Source organism: Salmo salar, chromosome ssa15, assembly GCF_905237065.1.
Source record: "Salmo salar chromosome ssa15, Ssal_v3.1, whole genome shotgun sequence".
In the NCBI taxonomy this organism is placed as follows: domain Eukaryota; kingdom Metazoa; phylum Chordata; class Actinopteri; order Salmoniformes; family Salmonidae; genus Salmo; species Salmo salar.
The window spans coordinates 83,071,026-83,087,491 of record NC_059456.1 but is presented as its reverse complement, the minus strand read 5'-3'; the positions used below and the strand labels follow the sequence as shown (position 1 = coordinate 83,087,491).

General features: G+C 45.0%; 1 protein-coding gene across 8 annotated transcripts in view; it reads left to right on the top strand.

Annotated features, from left to right (window-relative positions):
* LOC106572365 (histone deacetylase 7) overlaps window positions 1-16,466 on the top strand; it is an 82,766-nt gene that overhangs the window by 55,430 nt on the left and 10,870 nt on the right. For 4 of the 8 annotated variants that reach the window (XM_014146434.2, XM_014146440.2, XM_014146441.2 and 1 more), the window contains 15 exons: window positions 7,130-7,311; window positions 7,592-7,679; window positions 9,168-9,288; window positions 9,883-9,983; window positions 10,600-10,722; window positions 10,868-10,992; window positions 12,268-12,369; window positions 12,542-12,713; window positions 13,057-13,259; window positions 13,457-13,657; window positions 13,924-14,134; window positions 14,387-14,520; window positions 14,656-14,776; window positions 15,413-15,462; window positions 16,289-16,396. In XM_014146434.2, coding sequence (XP_014001909.1) covers window positions 7,130-7,311; window positions 7,592-7,679; window positions 9,168-9,288; window positions 9,883-9,983; window positions 10,600-10,722; window positions 10,868-10,992; window positions 12,268-12,369; window positions 12,542-12,713; window positions 13,057-13,259; window positions 13,457-13,657; window positions 13,924-14,134; window positions 14,387-14,520; window positions 14,656-14,776; window positions 15,413-15,462; window positions 16,289-16,396 — 2,042 coding nt within the window. The remainder of the gene's footprint in view (window positions 1-7,129; window positions 7,312-7,591; window positions 7,680-9,167; window positions 9,289-9,882; window positions 9,984-10,599; window positions 10,723-10,867; window positions 10,993-12,267; window positions 12,370-12,541; window positions 12,714-13,056; window positions 13,260-13,456; window positions 13,658-13,923; window positions 14,135-14,386; window positions 14,521-14,655; window positions 14,777-15,412; window positions 15,463-16,288; window positions 16,397-16,466) is intronic. The other 4 variants (XM_014146437.2, XM_014146438.2, XM_014146439.2 and 1 more) reach the window with 4 other exon arrangements.

Genomic DNA, 16,466 nt, shown 5'->3' with positions numbered 1-16,466 from the left:
ACCATTGAAATTAGCAGCAAAGCCTGAAAGAAATGTTCCTCCCACCCCAAAATAGATGTGGAATCCATGCCAATTAGAGCCTCCATTCCAGTCAGGATCAACAAGAGGAGGAGGGGGAGGGGGAGTGGGAGGAGGGGGGATGGAGGGGGAGGTGTCTGACCAAAGTGGAGCAGATGTCACTTGGTCAACACTTCCTGTTTTGTTGGCCTTTTTATTTTGAGACGGCTAATTTGGAGGGCCAACCAGTCGCTGAGTCTTTGGCTCTGTGTGGAGCTGGGCCTGAGATTTACACTGACACTTTGGCTCCCATTGTTCCCATTTCCCTTTTCTCTTAGCAGACCTGACCACAGAGGACATCACTCAGCTTCAGCTCAGTGTGTCTGTCTGTCTGCCTGCCTCCATCACCACAGACTTGCCACAACTATCTTTTTACCAGACTTTACTTGTTTTTTAACCCCAAAATAAGGACACAAATCAGCAGTTCACATCTGTTCGTTTTTTCCCCTGGATGTGTGTACTTACTCCAGGTTCGTACTACAGTTATGATGGTGTACAAATAACTTGTTCATGCAGAATGAACACGTCAGCTCATGAGTGGTGATAGAGGTTATAAGAGGTAAAGTGGGTCAAGTTACAGAAAGACTCTCGGTTTCATACTTTCTCAATCAGTCATTCTGTGTTCTGCCTAATAATCTTGAGGGACCAGAGGGATAGAAGTTCCCGTACACACTGGTCATACTGGTAGAACCGATCTAGGGCGAAGAACGATAGAGTTCTGGGAAGGAGATGAGGAGGAGTGACTGATTGTCTGTTCAGTGTCCAGTGGGACTCATCCTAGCCCTGAACCAGGCTTCAACAGACACATCTGATCTTCATCATCACATCACACCATGACTTGTTGGCTCTGAGGAACAGTTTGTCCATCGGCCAGGTTCAGATTTCAGACACTCATTGTCAAGACGCACAGTTGACCTGTGAGTAGGGCTGACCGTATTATCGCCACACCGACGGTCATGTATCACTAACATTGAGTGGCTGCTGCCAACATACTGACTCAAATCTGTAGCCACTTTAATAATTCAAAATTGGATGTAATAAATGTATCACTAGTCACTTTAAACAATGCCACTTTATATAATGTTTATATTACTCATCTCATATGTATATGAGATGAGTTGCACCCTCGACAACTACTATGATTATTATTATTTGACCATGCTGGTCATTTATGAACATTTGAACATCTTTGCCATGTTCTGTTATAATCTCCACCCGGCACAGCCAGAAGAGGACTGGCCACCCCTCATAGCCTGGTTCCTCTCTAGGTTTCTTCCTAGGTTTTGGCCTTTCTAGGGAGTTTTTCCTAGCCACCGTGCTTCTACACCTGCATTGCTTGCTGTTTGGGGTTTTAGGCTGGGTTTCTGTACAGCACTATGAGATATCAGCTGATGTAAGAAGGGCTATATAAATAAATTTGATTATATACTGTACTCTATACCATCTACTGCATCTTGCCTATGCCGTTCGGCCATCACTCATCCATATATTTTTATGTACATATTCTTATTCATTCCTTTACACTTGTGTGTGTATAAGGTAGTTGTTGTGAAATTGTTAGATTACTTGTTAGATATTACTGCATGGTCAGAACTAGAAGCACAAGCATTTCGCTACACTCGCTTTAACATCTGCTAACCATGTGTATGTGACAAATAAAATTTGATTTGCTTTGATGAACGCAGTAAAATTCTAGGTGACCGTTGAGTCACGGAAATGTCCTCTTATGCACTCTGGACATGCGTTAGTAGTACCCAACTCACTAACGATCATCAGGTCCTAACTGCCTGGTACTCAGGGCTCTATTGTCCCTCCATCAGGTCCTAACGGCCTGGTACTCAGGGCTCTATTGTCCCTCCATCAGGTCCTAACGGCCTGGTACTCAGGGCTCTATTGTCCCTCCATCAGGTCCTAATGGCCTGGTACTCAGGGCTCTATTGTCCCTCCATCAGGTCCTAATGGCCTGGTACTCAGGGCTCTATTGTCCCTCCATCAGGTCCTAACTGCCTGGTACTCAGGGCTCTATTGTCCCTCCATCAGGTCCTAATGGCCTGGTACTCAAGGCTCTATTGTCCCTCCATCAGGTCCTAATGGCCTGGTACTCAGGGCTCTATTGTCCCTCTAACCACTCTGACATCAATGCAAATGCCATCGAAAAGCACATCAAACACATAATCAGAACAGTACATGCTTTTAAAACTCACCTCACTGTGATTGAAGAATTTGAAGAAGTTCAACAGCAGGTTGAAACTGAGTGGAAAACATGGTCGTTGTGGATGTTGTTTCAAAGCCAAACACAATGAAATGGACAGTGCTTTCTAAGGTGATGATTTCATTTAAAACACCCATATACATAGCATTGGTCTATATGAGTCCAAGCCCCCCCAGAAATCCTGAATTAAATGAATGATTGTGCCGTTATACGATAGATAGCCTACTGCGTATTACACATGGCAGAAAAATAAAACAAAAATACTGATTTAAGATATCTTTGGCACATAATTGGTCTAGCCTAAATTAAACAAATTCAAAGTTATTCCACAATTACAGTGAATTTGTATTTTATTTAGAATTTATGTGTATAATTAATACGCTGACACATGACCTTTTAGCTACTGAATATCTCACCACCATGTGTTTTCATCTCCTCTCTCTCCTTCATTCCTTTTTCCAGCACGCAGAGAGAGGGGCTGTCAACAGTTTAATCAAATATGTTTCATTGTGAAAACATGTTACTATCGATGTTCCCCAACAGATGTCACTTATTTTCCCAAATTAAGCACTGGGGAGCTGCAGGAACAGGGTGGAGAGCCCATGGCATACAGAGTGTGGGAGGAATATCACCTGCCTTACGTGAACTAACCGGAGTAGCCTACCTGATAAGCTGTGGACCACACTATCTATCTAGAGAGTTTTCATCTCTATTTTTCATAGCTGTTTACATACCACCACAGCCTGAGGCTGGCACTAAGACTGCATTGAACGAGCTACATTCCGCCATAAGCAAACAAGAAAACGCTCACCCAGAGGCGGCGCTCCTAGTAGCCAGGGACTTTAATGTAGAGAAACTGAAATCTATTTTACCAAATTTCTATCCGCATGTAAATGTGCAACCAGAGGGGAAAAAAACTCTGGACCGGAGTGTGACAAGTGTAGGTCCAAGAGGCTTCTTAACAGCTTCTACCCCCAAGCCATAAGACTCCTGAACATCTAATCAAATGGCTACCCAGACTATTTGCATTGCCCCCCTCCCCTCCCCCTCTTTTACACCGCTGCTACTCTCTGTTGTTATCATCTATGCATATTCACTTTAATAACTCTACCTACATGTACATATTACCTCGACTAAACGGTGCCCCTGCACATTGACTCTGTACCGGTACCCCCTGTATATCGTCTCGCTATTGTTATTTACTGCTGCTCTTTAATGATTTGTTACTTTTATTTCTTACTCTTATCCGTATTTTTTAAACTGCATTGTTGTTTAGGGGCTCGTAAGTAAGCATTTCACTGTAAGGTCTGCACCTGCTGTATTCAGCCATGTGACTAATAACATTTGATTAGATTTGACATGAGTGAAATGAACCAATGGGAAAGCAGCCTCCATTAACTATTCCAGTGCATACAGACGATATCTCTTTTTGCCCTTGTTCCTGCCCATTGGATGATGGGCCATTCTAAATCTAAACTAATTTGACATTTCAGTAAAGACAAGATTAAATTGAGAATAGTCTGATGGGTGAAAATATGATCACTTGATGAGAGAACAGCGTGTGCAGCCTGAGGCTCATCAATAGCCTATAGTCACATCATGCAGTATATTTACACTGCCGTTCAAAAGTTTGGGATCTCTTAGAAACGTCCTTGTTTTTTAAAGAAAAGCACACTTTTTGTCCTTTAAAATAACATCAAATTGATCAGCAATACAGTGTAGACATTGTTAATGTTGTAAATGACTATTGTAGCTGGAAACGGCTGATTTTTAATGGAATATCTAAATAGGTGTACAGAGGCCCATTATCAGCAACCATCACTCCTGTGTTCCAATGGCACGTTGTGTTAGCTAATCCAAGTTTATCATTAGAAAACCCTTTTGCAATTATGTTAGCACAGCTGAAAACTCTCTTCACTGTTGATGTTGAGACTGGTGTTTTGCTGGTATTATTTAATGAAGCTGCCTGTTGAGGACTTGTGAGGCGTCTGTTTCTCAAACTAGACACTAATGTACTTGTCCTCTTGCTCAGTTGTGCACAGTTTTCAGCTGTGATAACATAATTGCAAAAGGGTTTTCTAATGATCAATTAGCCTTTTAAAATGATAAACTTGGATTAGCTAACACAACATGCCATTGGAACACAGGAGTGATGGTTGCTGATAATGGGCCTCTGTACGCCTATGTAGATATTCCATTAAAAATCAGCCGTTTCCAGCTACAATAGTCATTTACAACATTAACAATGTCTACACTGTATTTCTGATCAATTTGATGTTTTTTTAATGGACAAAACATTTGTTTTTCTTTCAAAAACAAGGACATTTCTAAGTGACCCCAAACTTTTGAACGGTAGTGTATCTCTTGATTTCCAAGGCATTGTAAGGTTTGTATCATTCACAACTAAAGTTTCTAGCATATTGGACCTGTTTCAAATGATCACTTTTATGGTCGACATAGACAATTCATATGCACACTTGCTCCGGAATGGGAAAAATTGCCTTTCTATTTTATTCAGCTAAGTTCAATTATATTTTTCTTACTATAAAATCATATAATATAACAGAGGCAAGGGACTTGTAAGTATATATTTTCTGCTAAATGAACAAGTCTACAGCCTATGGCATGGAGCATAGCCAGATAACATACAGTACACCAACTCATTTTCTGTTCTTCTGAAATACGTTTTATTCATATCATAATGTTTGTTTAGACCTGCCTAAAATAAATAATGGATTTATTGTGATGGTGTGTCTTCAATTGATTTATTATACTTTTTAAAATGTATTAGTTCCAGAGGCAGGCGTCAGCTGCTTGTACGTTTGGAGGCCTGGAGATGCTAAACGTGTTATGTTCATTAACGGTCAATTACCGTGAGAGCGGCAATCTTTTGCATGACAATAACCAGATGACAAAATGTCATGACTGCCATGGTCAGACAAACAGGGTCTCTTTCTCACCTGACACACAGGCAAACACACACCCACACACTCACCCCCTTTCCCAGTAGGATCCATTACTGTGGAAACTAAAGGCGAGTCTTAAGTGTCTTTCTTGTGAGAAACAAACTAGTTGTGTAGGTAAATGTGGTCCCTCTCTTTGTGTTCTAAATATAGCTGGTAGTGGGTGAGAGATGGAAACAGGAAAGACACTGGTGTTTTCTGCTGATGAGTGGCCCCTCTGTTTCCTTGTATGAGACGCTGCTGTTACGTTCCTGGAATAATCCACGTGTTCCTCTGACTCCCAAATCTCACCCTATTCGCTATATAGTACACTACTTTTGACTAGGGCCCATAGGGCTGTGGTCAAAAGTAGTGCACTATATAGCGAACAGGGTGCCATTTGATCGCATCCACAGAGCCTGTTGACTCCTCGTCAAGAAGGATTTAAATCATTCCAAACATTGATGGCGTTCATGCAGCCCCTGCCAAGTCTTTCTCCTCCCTCCACTCCAGCCTCCTAATATGGATGCCCTAAACCCAAGGCTGTGTCAGAACATGTTAGTGCACAGGTGTTACAGCTGCATTTACACACAAACAACAACTGGACTTTGACAGACAGAAATGTCTATCAGAACGTCCCCCCACCACCACATTCTTACACAGAAACACACTACAGCGTGCGCACTCACACACACACTCACGCAGACACACACACACACACTCACGCAGACACACACTCACACACCTCATCAGCTCCTTTTCATTCGTACAACAGGGTCGTGAAAAGCGAATCTTTCATTCTATTGATAAACGCAGCGTTTTATTGTTGGTTCATTAGCAGTGGGGAGTGATTGATGTAACAGTACTAGTCTAGTGAACAATGGACTGTTTGTGTAATGATACAGTATATGTTGATGCTGTGCACTGAGGGCCTGTAAACAGCCCTTTGATTTCCATGGACGTCCGAACTAAAGCATGAGTTACATCATCCGTTTCCCCATTCAGGGGTTGAGAGCACACAGCTGGCTATAGCAGTGTGTATGAAGGAGGCTTTTCTCCTCAAACACAGTGTGCACCACGCTAAACACTAACGCTGACAATTGCCAGGGACCTCACGAAACGATATTATCACAATGCTTAGGTGGCGATGACAATATATATTGCGAGTCTCACAATTCAACAGCAGTGTTAATGGAATCTACGGTCTCTCACCCTCAGTCACAACACAACCTCTTTAACCCAGCTGTGAGGTGAAGATTTACTGCCTGCAGATCTTTACACTAGACAGAAACACTCAGTGTTTATACAGGATTTTCCCCTTTCACCTTTTTTTTTACTGGTGCTGCTCATAATTTGGACACAGGCCAAGTCAACTTTCATGAGTGACATGTACATAATTTGACTCAGACACTTGAGACCTGGCATGTAGTTATAAACTCTCTACCCAAGACTGGCTGGGAAATGTCATGGCAAGTCTTTTTATTTTATTTTTTGTCTGTATGCGAGTGCGTGTGCACGTGTCAATACTGTGTAGGAAGACCTGCATCTCTTTCCCAAACCCTTCCTGGATCCTGTTGTAGAACGTGGTGAGGCATCTTTCCCACTGACTCCCCCATGTAATGCAAATGTCCCGGAGCAGCATGCAAAGCCATAAACATCTGCCATTTATGTCACTGAAGAATGTAGAGTTAGGAGAGGAGTGCAGCCCATTGGAAGAAAATAGAGCCCTGGGAGAGTTAAGTGTTACTGCTGTACTGTAAGAAAACACTTGAACTGAAGTCCAGAGGTTGGTAGTAAGAAATTGATTTTCTGAGAAACTCAACTCCCTCCCTCCCTCCCTCCCTCCCTCCCTCCCTCCCTCCCTCCCTCCCTCCCTCCCTCCCTCCTCCCTCCCTCCCTCCCTCCCTCCCACTATCAGAGTCCTCGGTGTCGGCGCCCCTGGGGTCAGTCCCCATGGACCTGCGTGTGACGGAGCGTGTGATGCGGCCGGGTTCGGACACAGCCCTGCTGACGCCCCTGCACCCCCCGCTGCTCCTCAGCCCCTTCTCCCCCCAGGCCTGCACCCCTTTCTCGCAGCAGCAGCTGCACCAGCACATACGGGTATGTTCTGTATGGCTATGCCCAGTCCCAGCACACAGTCCCCAAACACTCTCACCCTGATGCCACTGGAATCCATGCATTTCATTACATGTACTGTATTTAATGTTTAATGCCTGTAATGTTTACATTTGTGCAAATCATATTAGTAATGACTTTCATGCTCCATTCAAGCTCATTAGTCCAAGTCTTTCTGTCACCCATATGTCACACATTCCCAGTCCAGAGGGGCACTTTTTCCTGTTTCCACACATACTTTACTGAGTGTCTCATCGTATTTCAGTTCAACATGGAACAACGGAGACGTGAGCAGGAGCAGGAGAAACAGCAAGAGCTGCAGCAGCTGTGGCACAAGGACAAGAGCCAACAGAGTGAGTTTTACTGTGTGTGTGTGTTTAGTTGTACTATCTTTGTGGGGACCAGAAGTCCTCACAAAGACTGGAAAACAAGGGACAACTCGGACAAGTGTGGACATTTCGCTGGTCCCCACAAGGATAAAGGCTATTTTAGGCAAATTTAAAATGAGGGTTAGTGGTTAAGGGTAGGTTAGGTGTAGGAAAAATAGTATTTTGAATGGGAATCAATTGTTTGGTCCCCACGTGGACAGAAAAACATACGTGTGTGTGTGTGTGTGTGTGTGTGTGTGTGTGTGTGTGTGTGTGTGTGTGTGTGTGTGTGCGCTTGTACATTGTAGTATTGTTGCCCTGATTTGAAAATGTTCTGCACATTCTGGTGTAAAGAGAAATAGATCCATCAATGTCACTTTCACAAGATAAACATCCTGCACACACACACACACACACACACACACACACACACACACACACACACACACACACACTCTGCAAATGTACATTTTCACCCCAACTAACGTAAGAATGCCTTGTGCAGAAAAACCATGTAAACCCACCCATTTGAGAGGCATTTCCCTCTGCCTTTTCCCAGCAAACTGAGTCATCATCAATTATCAATTAAAACAGTAATGTTGTGCTCTGTCTTTGTGTGGCCATAAATACATCTGTGTGGTCTCTGAGCACTCCTCCAGTCAGACAGTATCTGGTAGGGCCCTGAAGAGGAGGGGAGGGGATGAGCTGAGTAATGTTGTTTTGACCTCTGCCCTGTGGGTCCCAAACCTGGTTCTCTGTGAGTGGCTGTCAATGGACCATTGTGGCTCTGAGCTGCTTATCTCTGTGTTTTGTGGGCTGGAGCTGAGGCATGCTAGACTTCACGTGTTACCTCGTCCTCACACAGAGCCCACTGTTCCCGTTGCCTTACACACACACACACACACACACACACACACACACACACACACACACACACACACACACACTGGGAAGGCCAGGTCCATCTGTGGATAGAGGGAGAGACTAATAGAGGGCCATTCCCATTGTTTATTTAATTTTTTTAATTTCACCTTTATTTAACCAGGTAGGCTAGTTGAGAACAAGTTCTCATTTACAATTGCGACCTGGCCAAGATAAAGCAAAGCAGTTCGACACATACAACAACACAGAGTTACACATGGAATAAACAAACATACAGTCAATAATACAGTAGAAAAAGTCTATATAAAGTGTGTGCAAATGAGGTAGGATAAGGGAGGTAAGGCAATAAATAGGCCATGGTGGTGAAGTAATTACAATATAGCAATTAAACACTGGAATGGTAGATGTGCAGAAGATGAATGTGCAAGTAGAGATACTGGGGTGCAAAGGAGCAAGATAAATAAATAAATACAGTATGGGGATGAGGTAGTTGTTATAGACTATATACAGTATGACACTCCTCCTATCTTCAGTTACCAGACCCTGCAGTGTGATTGGTCTGATGGCCTCTATATCTGTGTTGATTGACAGGTGCCGTGGCCAGTTCCCTGGTGAAGCAGAAACTCCAGGAGGTGATTCTGAAGAAGCAGAAACAACAAGCCCTGGAGAGGACCAGCTCCAACCCTCTCAGTGGTCCCCCTGTGGGCTACAGGTGAGAACTCTTTACACCTTCAGTAGAATGTGGGCTACAGGTGAGAACTCTTTACACCTTCAGTAGAATGTGGGCTACAGGTGAGAACTCTTTACACCTTCAGTAGAATGTGGGCTACAGGTGAGAACTCTTTACACCTTCAGTAGAATGTGGGCTACAGGTGAGAACTCTTTACACCTTCAGTAGAATGTGGGCTACAGGTGAGAACTCTTTACACCTTCAGTAGAATGTGGGCTACAGGTGAGAACTCTTTACACCTTCAGTAGAATGTGGGCTACAGGTGGGAACTCTTTACACCTTCAGTAGAATGTGGGCTACAGGTGAGAACTCTTTACACCTTCAGTAGAATGTGGGCTACAGGTGAGAACTCTTTACACCTTCAGTAGAATGTGGGCTACAGGTGAGAACTCTTTACACCTTCAGTAGAATGTGGGCTACAGGTGAGAACTCTTTACACCTTCAGTAGCATGCTTTCATTTTTTACCATTACATATGTGTCAGTATGTGTGTTGTGCTGAGTCATTTCACCTTGATTTCAGTTTCCAATTGATTATCCGACTGACTGTGTTGTGTGTCTGTGTTTTGTTTCTGTAGGGAGCTGGCTCCAGACCCCAGTGGGCCCCCCCAGCCTCTAGTGTCCCCCCCCGCACAGGGTTCCAGCGACGGCTCAGATGACACTCCTCTACGCAGGGCAGGTGAGACACCAACACACACACACACACACACACACACACACACACACACACACACACACACACACACACACACACACACACACACTAAACCAGGTGTTTGCCATGCAAATGTTTAGTTCTCACATGCCTTGTGCCTCAGGCCCTGATGCTATGAGGTTACACTCTATAATTAGCCCATAAGATCCTTGTTGCAAAGCTGTAATGCTGTCAGCTGAAGCACGGTCCCTGCCCTACACACAGCCCAGAGAGATGACTGACAGAGTATTCATTATAACACAGTTTTGACACGCAGTTAATTAGCCACGTGGCTGCACACTACTTCATCACTGTCATCCTGTTCATAATACCTGTTTGGAATCGGATCTAGGCTTCACAATGCCTGTAGAACCTGTTTTAAAGAAGCTCACGGTAAATCTAGATGTTTCCTACATATGGTACATTCTGTACATCAGCAGAATTAAACTGCTGAGAATGTATGAATGGAAAGGAAATTCTTTCTTTCAATGGTATTGATCCTGATTTCTACATTGTGCTCGGCTAGTAACTTTCTTTTGTATTGGATAGTTTTCGGAGACAGTAAATGTATACTAATGACGTTATCTCTGTCGTTGAGCAGCCTCAGAGCCCAACCTGAAGGTGAAACACAAGCTGAAGAAACACCTGAACACTCGTAAGAGTCCTCTGACACGCAAGGAGAGTGCCCCTTCCCCCATCAAACACCGGGTGCCCGACACTCTGGGTAAGTCCCTCACTCCCCCTAACACTGCTGCCCGCTAGGCTCTGTGGTGCCAGGGCTAATAGAATGACTGGGACATGTTGTGTTTTGAACTCTCTCTCTCGCCCTTTCTCTCTCTCCCTCCCTTTCCCCCCTTTTCTCTCTGCAGACTCGTCCCCCAGCAGCAGTAGCACACCAGTGTCTGGCTGCAGCTCGCCTAACGACAGTCTACCCAATGAGAACGGAGTGCTGCAGTCTATTGGCGGGCTGTCCCATGAGGTTATTATCCGATTGGTATTTACCCAGCCTCCCTTCCCCTTCCCCTACACACACATACACCTATACATATACATGAAGCTTTGATTATCCTCTAGTGTGTTTGTGTGGAGATGGGACCAGTAGAGCCTTAGTTTCTGGACTGTTTGTTCAGTGTGTTTCTCTAAGCTATGCGGTCTGGGTAATGAAATGTTTAAAACAGTGATACTGGATAAGGACATCTGTCTGTAGCCCTATAGCTGAACACAACACCAGATCTGGTCACCTAATCAAACTCTCTCCACCTCGTTGAACACAACACCAGATCACCTAATCAAACTCTCTCCACCTCGTTGAACACAACACCAGATCACCTAATCAAACTCTCTCCACCTTGTTGAACACAACACCAGATCACCTAATCAAACTCTCTCCACCTCGTTGAACACAACACCAGATCACCTAATCAAACTCTCTCCACCTCGTTGAACACAACACCAGATCACCTAATCAAACTCTCTCCACCTCGTTGAACACAACACCAGATCACCTAATCAAACTCTCTCCACTTCGTTGAACACAACACCAGATCACCTAATCAAACTCTCTCCACTTCGTTGAACACAACACCAGATCACCTAATCAAACTCTCTCCACTTCGTTGAACACAACACCAGATCTGGTCACCTAATCAAACTCTCTCCACCTCGTTGAACACAACACCAGATCACCTAATCAAACTCTCTCCACCTCGTTGAACACAACACCAGATCACCTAATCAAACTCTCTCCACCTCGTTGAACACAACACCAGATCACCTAATCAAACTCTCTCCACCTCGTTGAACACAACACCAGATCACCTAATCAAACTCTCTCCACCTCGTTGAACACAACACCAGATCACCTAATCAAACTCTCTCCACCTCGTTGAACACAACACCAGATCACCTAATCAAACTCTCTCCACCTCGTCGTCTAGCCTTGGCCTATCAGAATAAGCAGGCTGTCCCACATGCATTTTGTATGATACTCTCACTTGTGTATACACTTAAACACTACACAAACACACTCTCTCTGTCACACACACACACACACACACACACACACACACACACACACACACACACACACACACACACACACACACACACACACACACACACACACACACACACACACACTCACTATGTATTCACTAACATAAAATCACATAATCACATACATGTACAGTACACACAAGACCTGCACCTGCTGAGGTACCCATCAGGTTTGAGAGTAACACAGTCATGTGTTACTGTTGTGTCCCCTCAGGCCCAGAGACTACTGCTCCAGGATGGGTCTCTAGCCCACTTCACCGTCCAGAGTTCCTCTGTCCTACCCACCATCACCCTGGGCCTGCCAGCCAACGCCAGGGTAAGCATATCACACAACCTGAAGAAAAAGATGTAGATGTTATGGAGGTTATGAATTCAATGCCTTTCATAATTATAATGAGAGAGAGCAATTGTAAAAAATAACAACACTAAGATTGTTCTTTGATAGCAACTAGTTAACTTACCGCCACATTCTATGCGTATGTGTACAGAGTGATGGAGACTTGTCCCCTCTGAAGGTGGGCCGGGTGCCTATGGTGGCGGGAGGGCAGTCTGTCTACCTTCCCCTGGGGACGGAGGAGCAGAGTGGGTCGCTGTCCCCTCACTTCCAGCCTGTCCTCATCCTGGAGCCCTCCGGACTGGTGCACGCCCCAATGCTCGCTGGTGAGACACCACAGCATTCACATACAATTCTGGCTTGTAAGAAGTTTGACTTCCAATAAACATTGCCTTTGTATACGGTAGTGAAAATTCCTTTCACATGAAACTTGACTTTGACATAGAACAGGAGAAGTCCTTGCCAGGAATGTGCTAGTTATAAAAGTATGAAACAATACTGAATTGCTAAGGTGGATTCTGTCGCCATTAGGACTTTTCTTCAGCCTCCTGTGAAAGAGCAATGGAGAAAAAGTTTATGCTGCTGCCATAGGTATTGTGACACTGCCACCTTGTGGCCTTGACAAACAGTCAGACTTACAGCCACACTGCCTGTTTCCTCTGGTCTCAGTTCCAGGCCTGGGCCCTGTTCCTCTGCAGTTTTCCCCCCAGACGGATCATCTGGCCCCGGAAGGGGGCCCTCACAAGCCTCTGAGCCGGACTCGCTCAGAGCCCCTGCCCCAGAGCCCCAGATCCCTTCACCCCCATCTGCTGCAGCAGCACCACAACTGCCAACTTTTGGAGAGACTTAAACAGCAGACACATCTGGGAAAGGTGAGTGACTTACACACCCTCACAAATCCCTCTTTGCTCACATATACTCTCATGCTCACTCACTCTGTTGTAATGGATTATCGATTTTTGTACAATCCAAGGAGGGCTTCATCTGCCAGCAGCTGTCTTTTTTGGCAAAAATACATCGATAGAATTTAATGAATAAAGCTAAATGGATCATTATATGTGTGTTCAAGCTGATGTCTAAGACCAGTGAGAAGCCTCGTCTTAAACAGATCCCCTCAGAGGACATGGACTCTGAGGAGGTGGGGCCAGCGCCCAGCGACATCTATCAGGGCAGAGCAAGGGCGGAGTCACTGAGGGAGGCGGAGCTCGTGTCTGCGGCAGACAGCCAGGGAGGACAGATCAACCTGCAACACACACTCATACTCAACCAGGTAAGATACAGACACACAGAGGATGGTAGAGGAACACTAGAACATGTCTCCTTGAACCTCCAGCAGAGAGCAGCAAAGGGTTTGATATTTTGTTGGTGCAGGTTTGGCATACTCTTATGTATATAGATTTCTGTGGGTTGAAAATCACAACAATCTCTCTCCATCTATCTCCCTCTCTCTCTATCTCCCTCTCTCTCTATCTCCCTCTCGCTCTATCTCCCTCTCTCTCTATCTCCCTCTCTCTCTATCTCCCTCTCTCTCTCTAGTCGTTGCTATGGGAGAAACAGAAACAGCTGCAGCAGCTGCGTCGCCAGACAGCCCACATGGAGACACTGGCGGTACCTATTATGCTTGGCGGTGCCCACCGCCCCCTCTCCCGTACCCAGTCCTCGCCAGCCTCCACATCCCTCACGTTGCCAGACAAACCCCTACCCCTGTCCACCCCAGAACCACAGAGCAAACCACGCTTCACCACAGGTAAGAAGTGAACCACACACACAGACACACTGCCACCACGAGGACCTACCTAGGTGTAGGTTATTAACCCTACTGTGGCCGTATTTCAATCTGAGGCCTGCTCAGGGATTCTCTGATCAATTGATATTATTTCATTGCATTTGTTTGATTAGCTTCCTCATTGTGGTTAGATCTGTCTTATAGCTGTTGATTTGGAGGAAATGGGTAGTAATCACGGGAAATAGTCACGTTAATGTCTGTGTTTGGTTGCAGGTCTGGTTTATGACTCTCAGATGCTGAAGCACCAGTGCACATGTGGTGACAACAGCAGCCACCCAGAGCATGCTGGGAGGATCCAGAGTATCTGGTCACGTCTCCAGGAGAGAGGTCTCAGGGGACAGTGTGAGGTACAAACATCATCATTATCATTACACACGTATTACACATACATCCATATCACTGATTACAAGTTACTAGAAGACACCATAGCTGTCTCCAACTGGTCCATTATCTGTTGCTCTGTCTGGTCCGTGTTCCAACAGACTATCCGAGGTAGGAAGGCCACTCTGGAGGAGCTGCAGTCGGTCCATTCAGAGCGTCATGTCCTTCTCTATGGCACCAACCCTCTTAACCGCCTCAAACTGGACAACCGCAAGCTGTCCGGTACGTCCTCACTACAGATGTTATGATGTACTGGTCGACTGCATCAGGCCTTGTGCCAGAAGCCTTTAGGTCAGTGGCTCCCAACGCTGGTCTGGAGTACCCCTAACAGCACACAGTTTTGTTGTCGCCCTAGACAAACATGTCTGATTCAACTCATTGTGGGCCTAAAGATTAGTTGACAAGTTGAATCAGGTGTGCTTGTCGGGGGCTACAATAAAAATGTGTACTGTTGGGAGTACTCGAGGACCGGAGTTGGGAACCACTGCTTTACGTAACTGGTAACAGTTTGGCAACAGCACTGTAAAGTAAAGCTACTTACTCTGGTGTCCCTAGTAACTCTGGTGTCCCTAGTAACTCTGGTGTCCCTAGTAACTCTGGTGTCCCTAGTAACTCTGGTGTCCCTAGTAACTAGGGATTTGTCTTTGGTTAAAGTTACAGCTGAGTGATAGTGATAGCACTTAGGAATCCGTTAGGTTTAGTAGTCAACTCATTTATGTATTTAAGTTGTCACTACAGTGGTGGTACACAAACGTACAGTAATGTGTGATACTCATTTCTAATGTAAGATTGTATGAAAAGGAGCTGTTAACATTGATTGTTTGGTTAATAAAACCTCTTTGCATTTTTCTCCCTCAGGCATTCTCTCTCAAAGGATGTTTGTAATGCTGCCATGTGGAGGAGTAGGGGTACGTGAGAGGCCCAACACACACACACACACACACACACACACACACACACACACACACACATTTTCCCCTAGCTCTCTCTCACTCACAACACTCACAACATCTCTCGATTTCAGTTGGCAATTCTTCCCTCCAAGTCCTTGACAACGGTTATATGATACGGTCCATTCAGATTGATTAGAGTGATGGTAGTTGTTGATGTTGTTTCCAGGAGAGGGCCATGAGAAGACGAGGCGGTGGAAATGAAAGAGGAAAACATGAGTGCGTTGGGACATGTCAATAAATTGCCTGACGATCTCCATCGGACCGTGACAATTCAAACTAATAGAAACAATATGCGCATGACGAGGGATAAAAGAAATGCCTCCAATTTCATTGTCTGCGCCAGACGGCTAGAAATGCGAGTTTGTGAACAAACAGAAAAAAAGAATGAAAGGATAGATAAAATGGAGTGGACAGGAGAATGTTTAAGTCCCTGAGGGAATGCCAACCCCTCAGGTCTGTATATACAACACCATGAATGCGTGGTCCTGTTTCTCTGTTGCTTGGATAGCAAATCTCTATGGCACAGAGTGTGTCTGTGTAAATATATCAGACAGCTATTTTATAGTCCGGTAAATGATGGAGGTGAGGTCGGTTTATAGTGTGCCTGTAGTACTATTAGACGGTGTTGTTTAAACCATGGAAAGAAAAACACCTCACCTGATACACTGTAACTCCCTATAGCATGCTAGCAGATTCTAAACACATGGTTATGACCTCTTCCATCAAGCTTGACTGCTGTCCTGTCACTCACCCTCATGTTGTTTTGGTTTTTGATTGGCAGGTGGATAATGACACAATCTGGAACGAGTCTCATACGTCCACGGCATCGCGCATGGCTGCAGGCAGCGTCACAGAGCTGGCCTTCAGAGTGGCCAAAGGAGAACTCAAGGTAAGACACCGATCTGGACTCCATTCCTCATCCAATCACACTCTGGTCTGCCTCACCAGCTGCCTTAGGC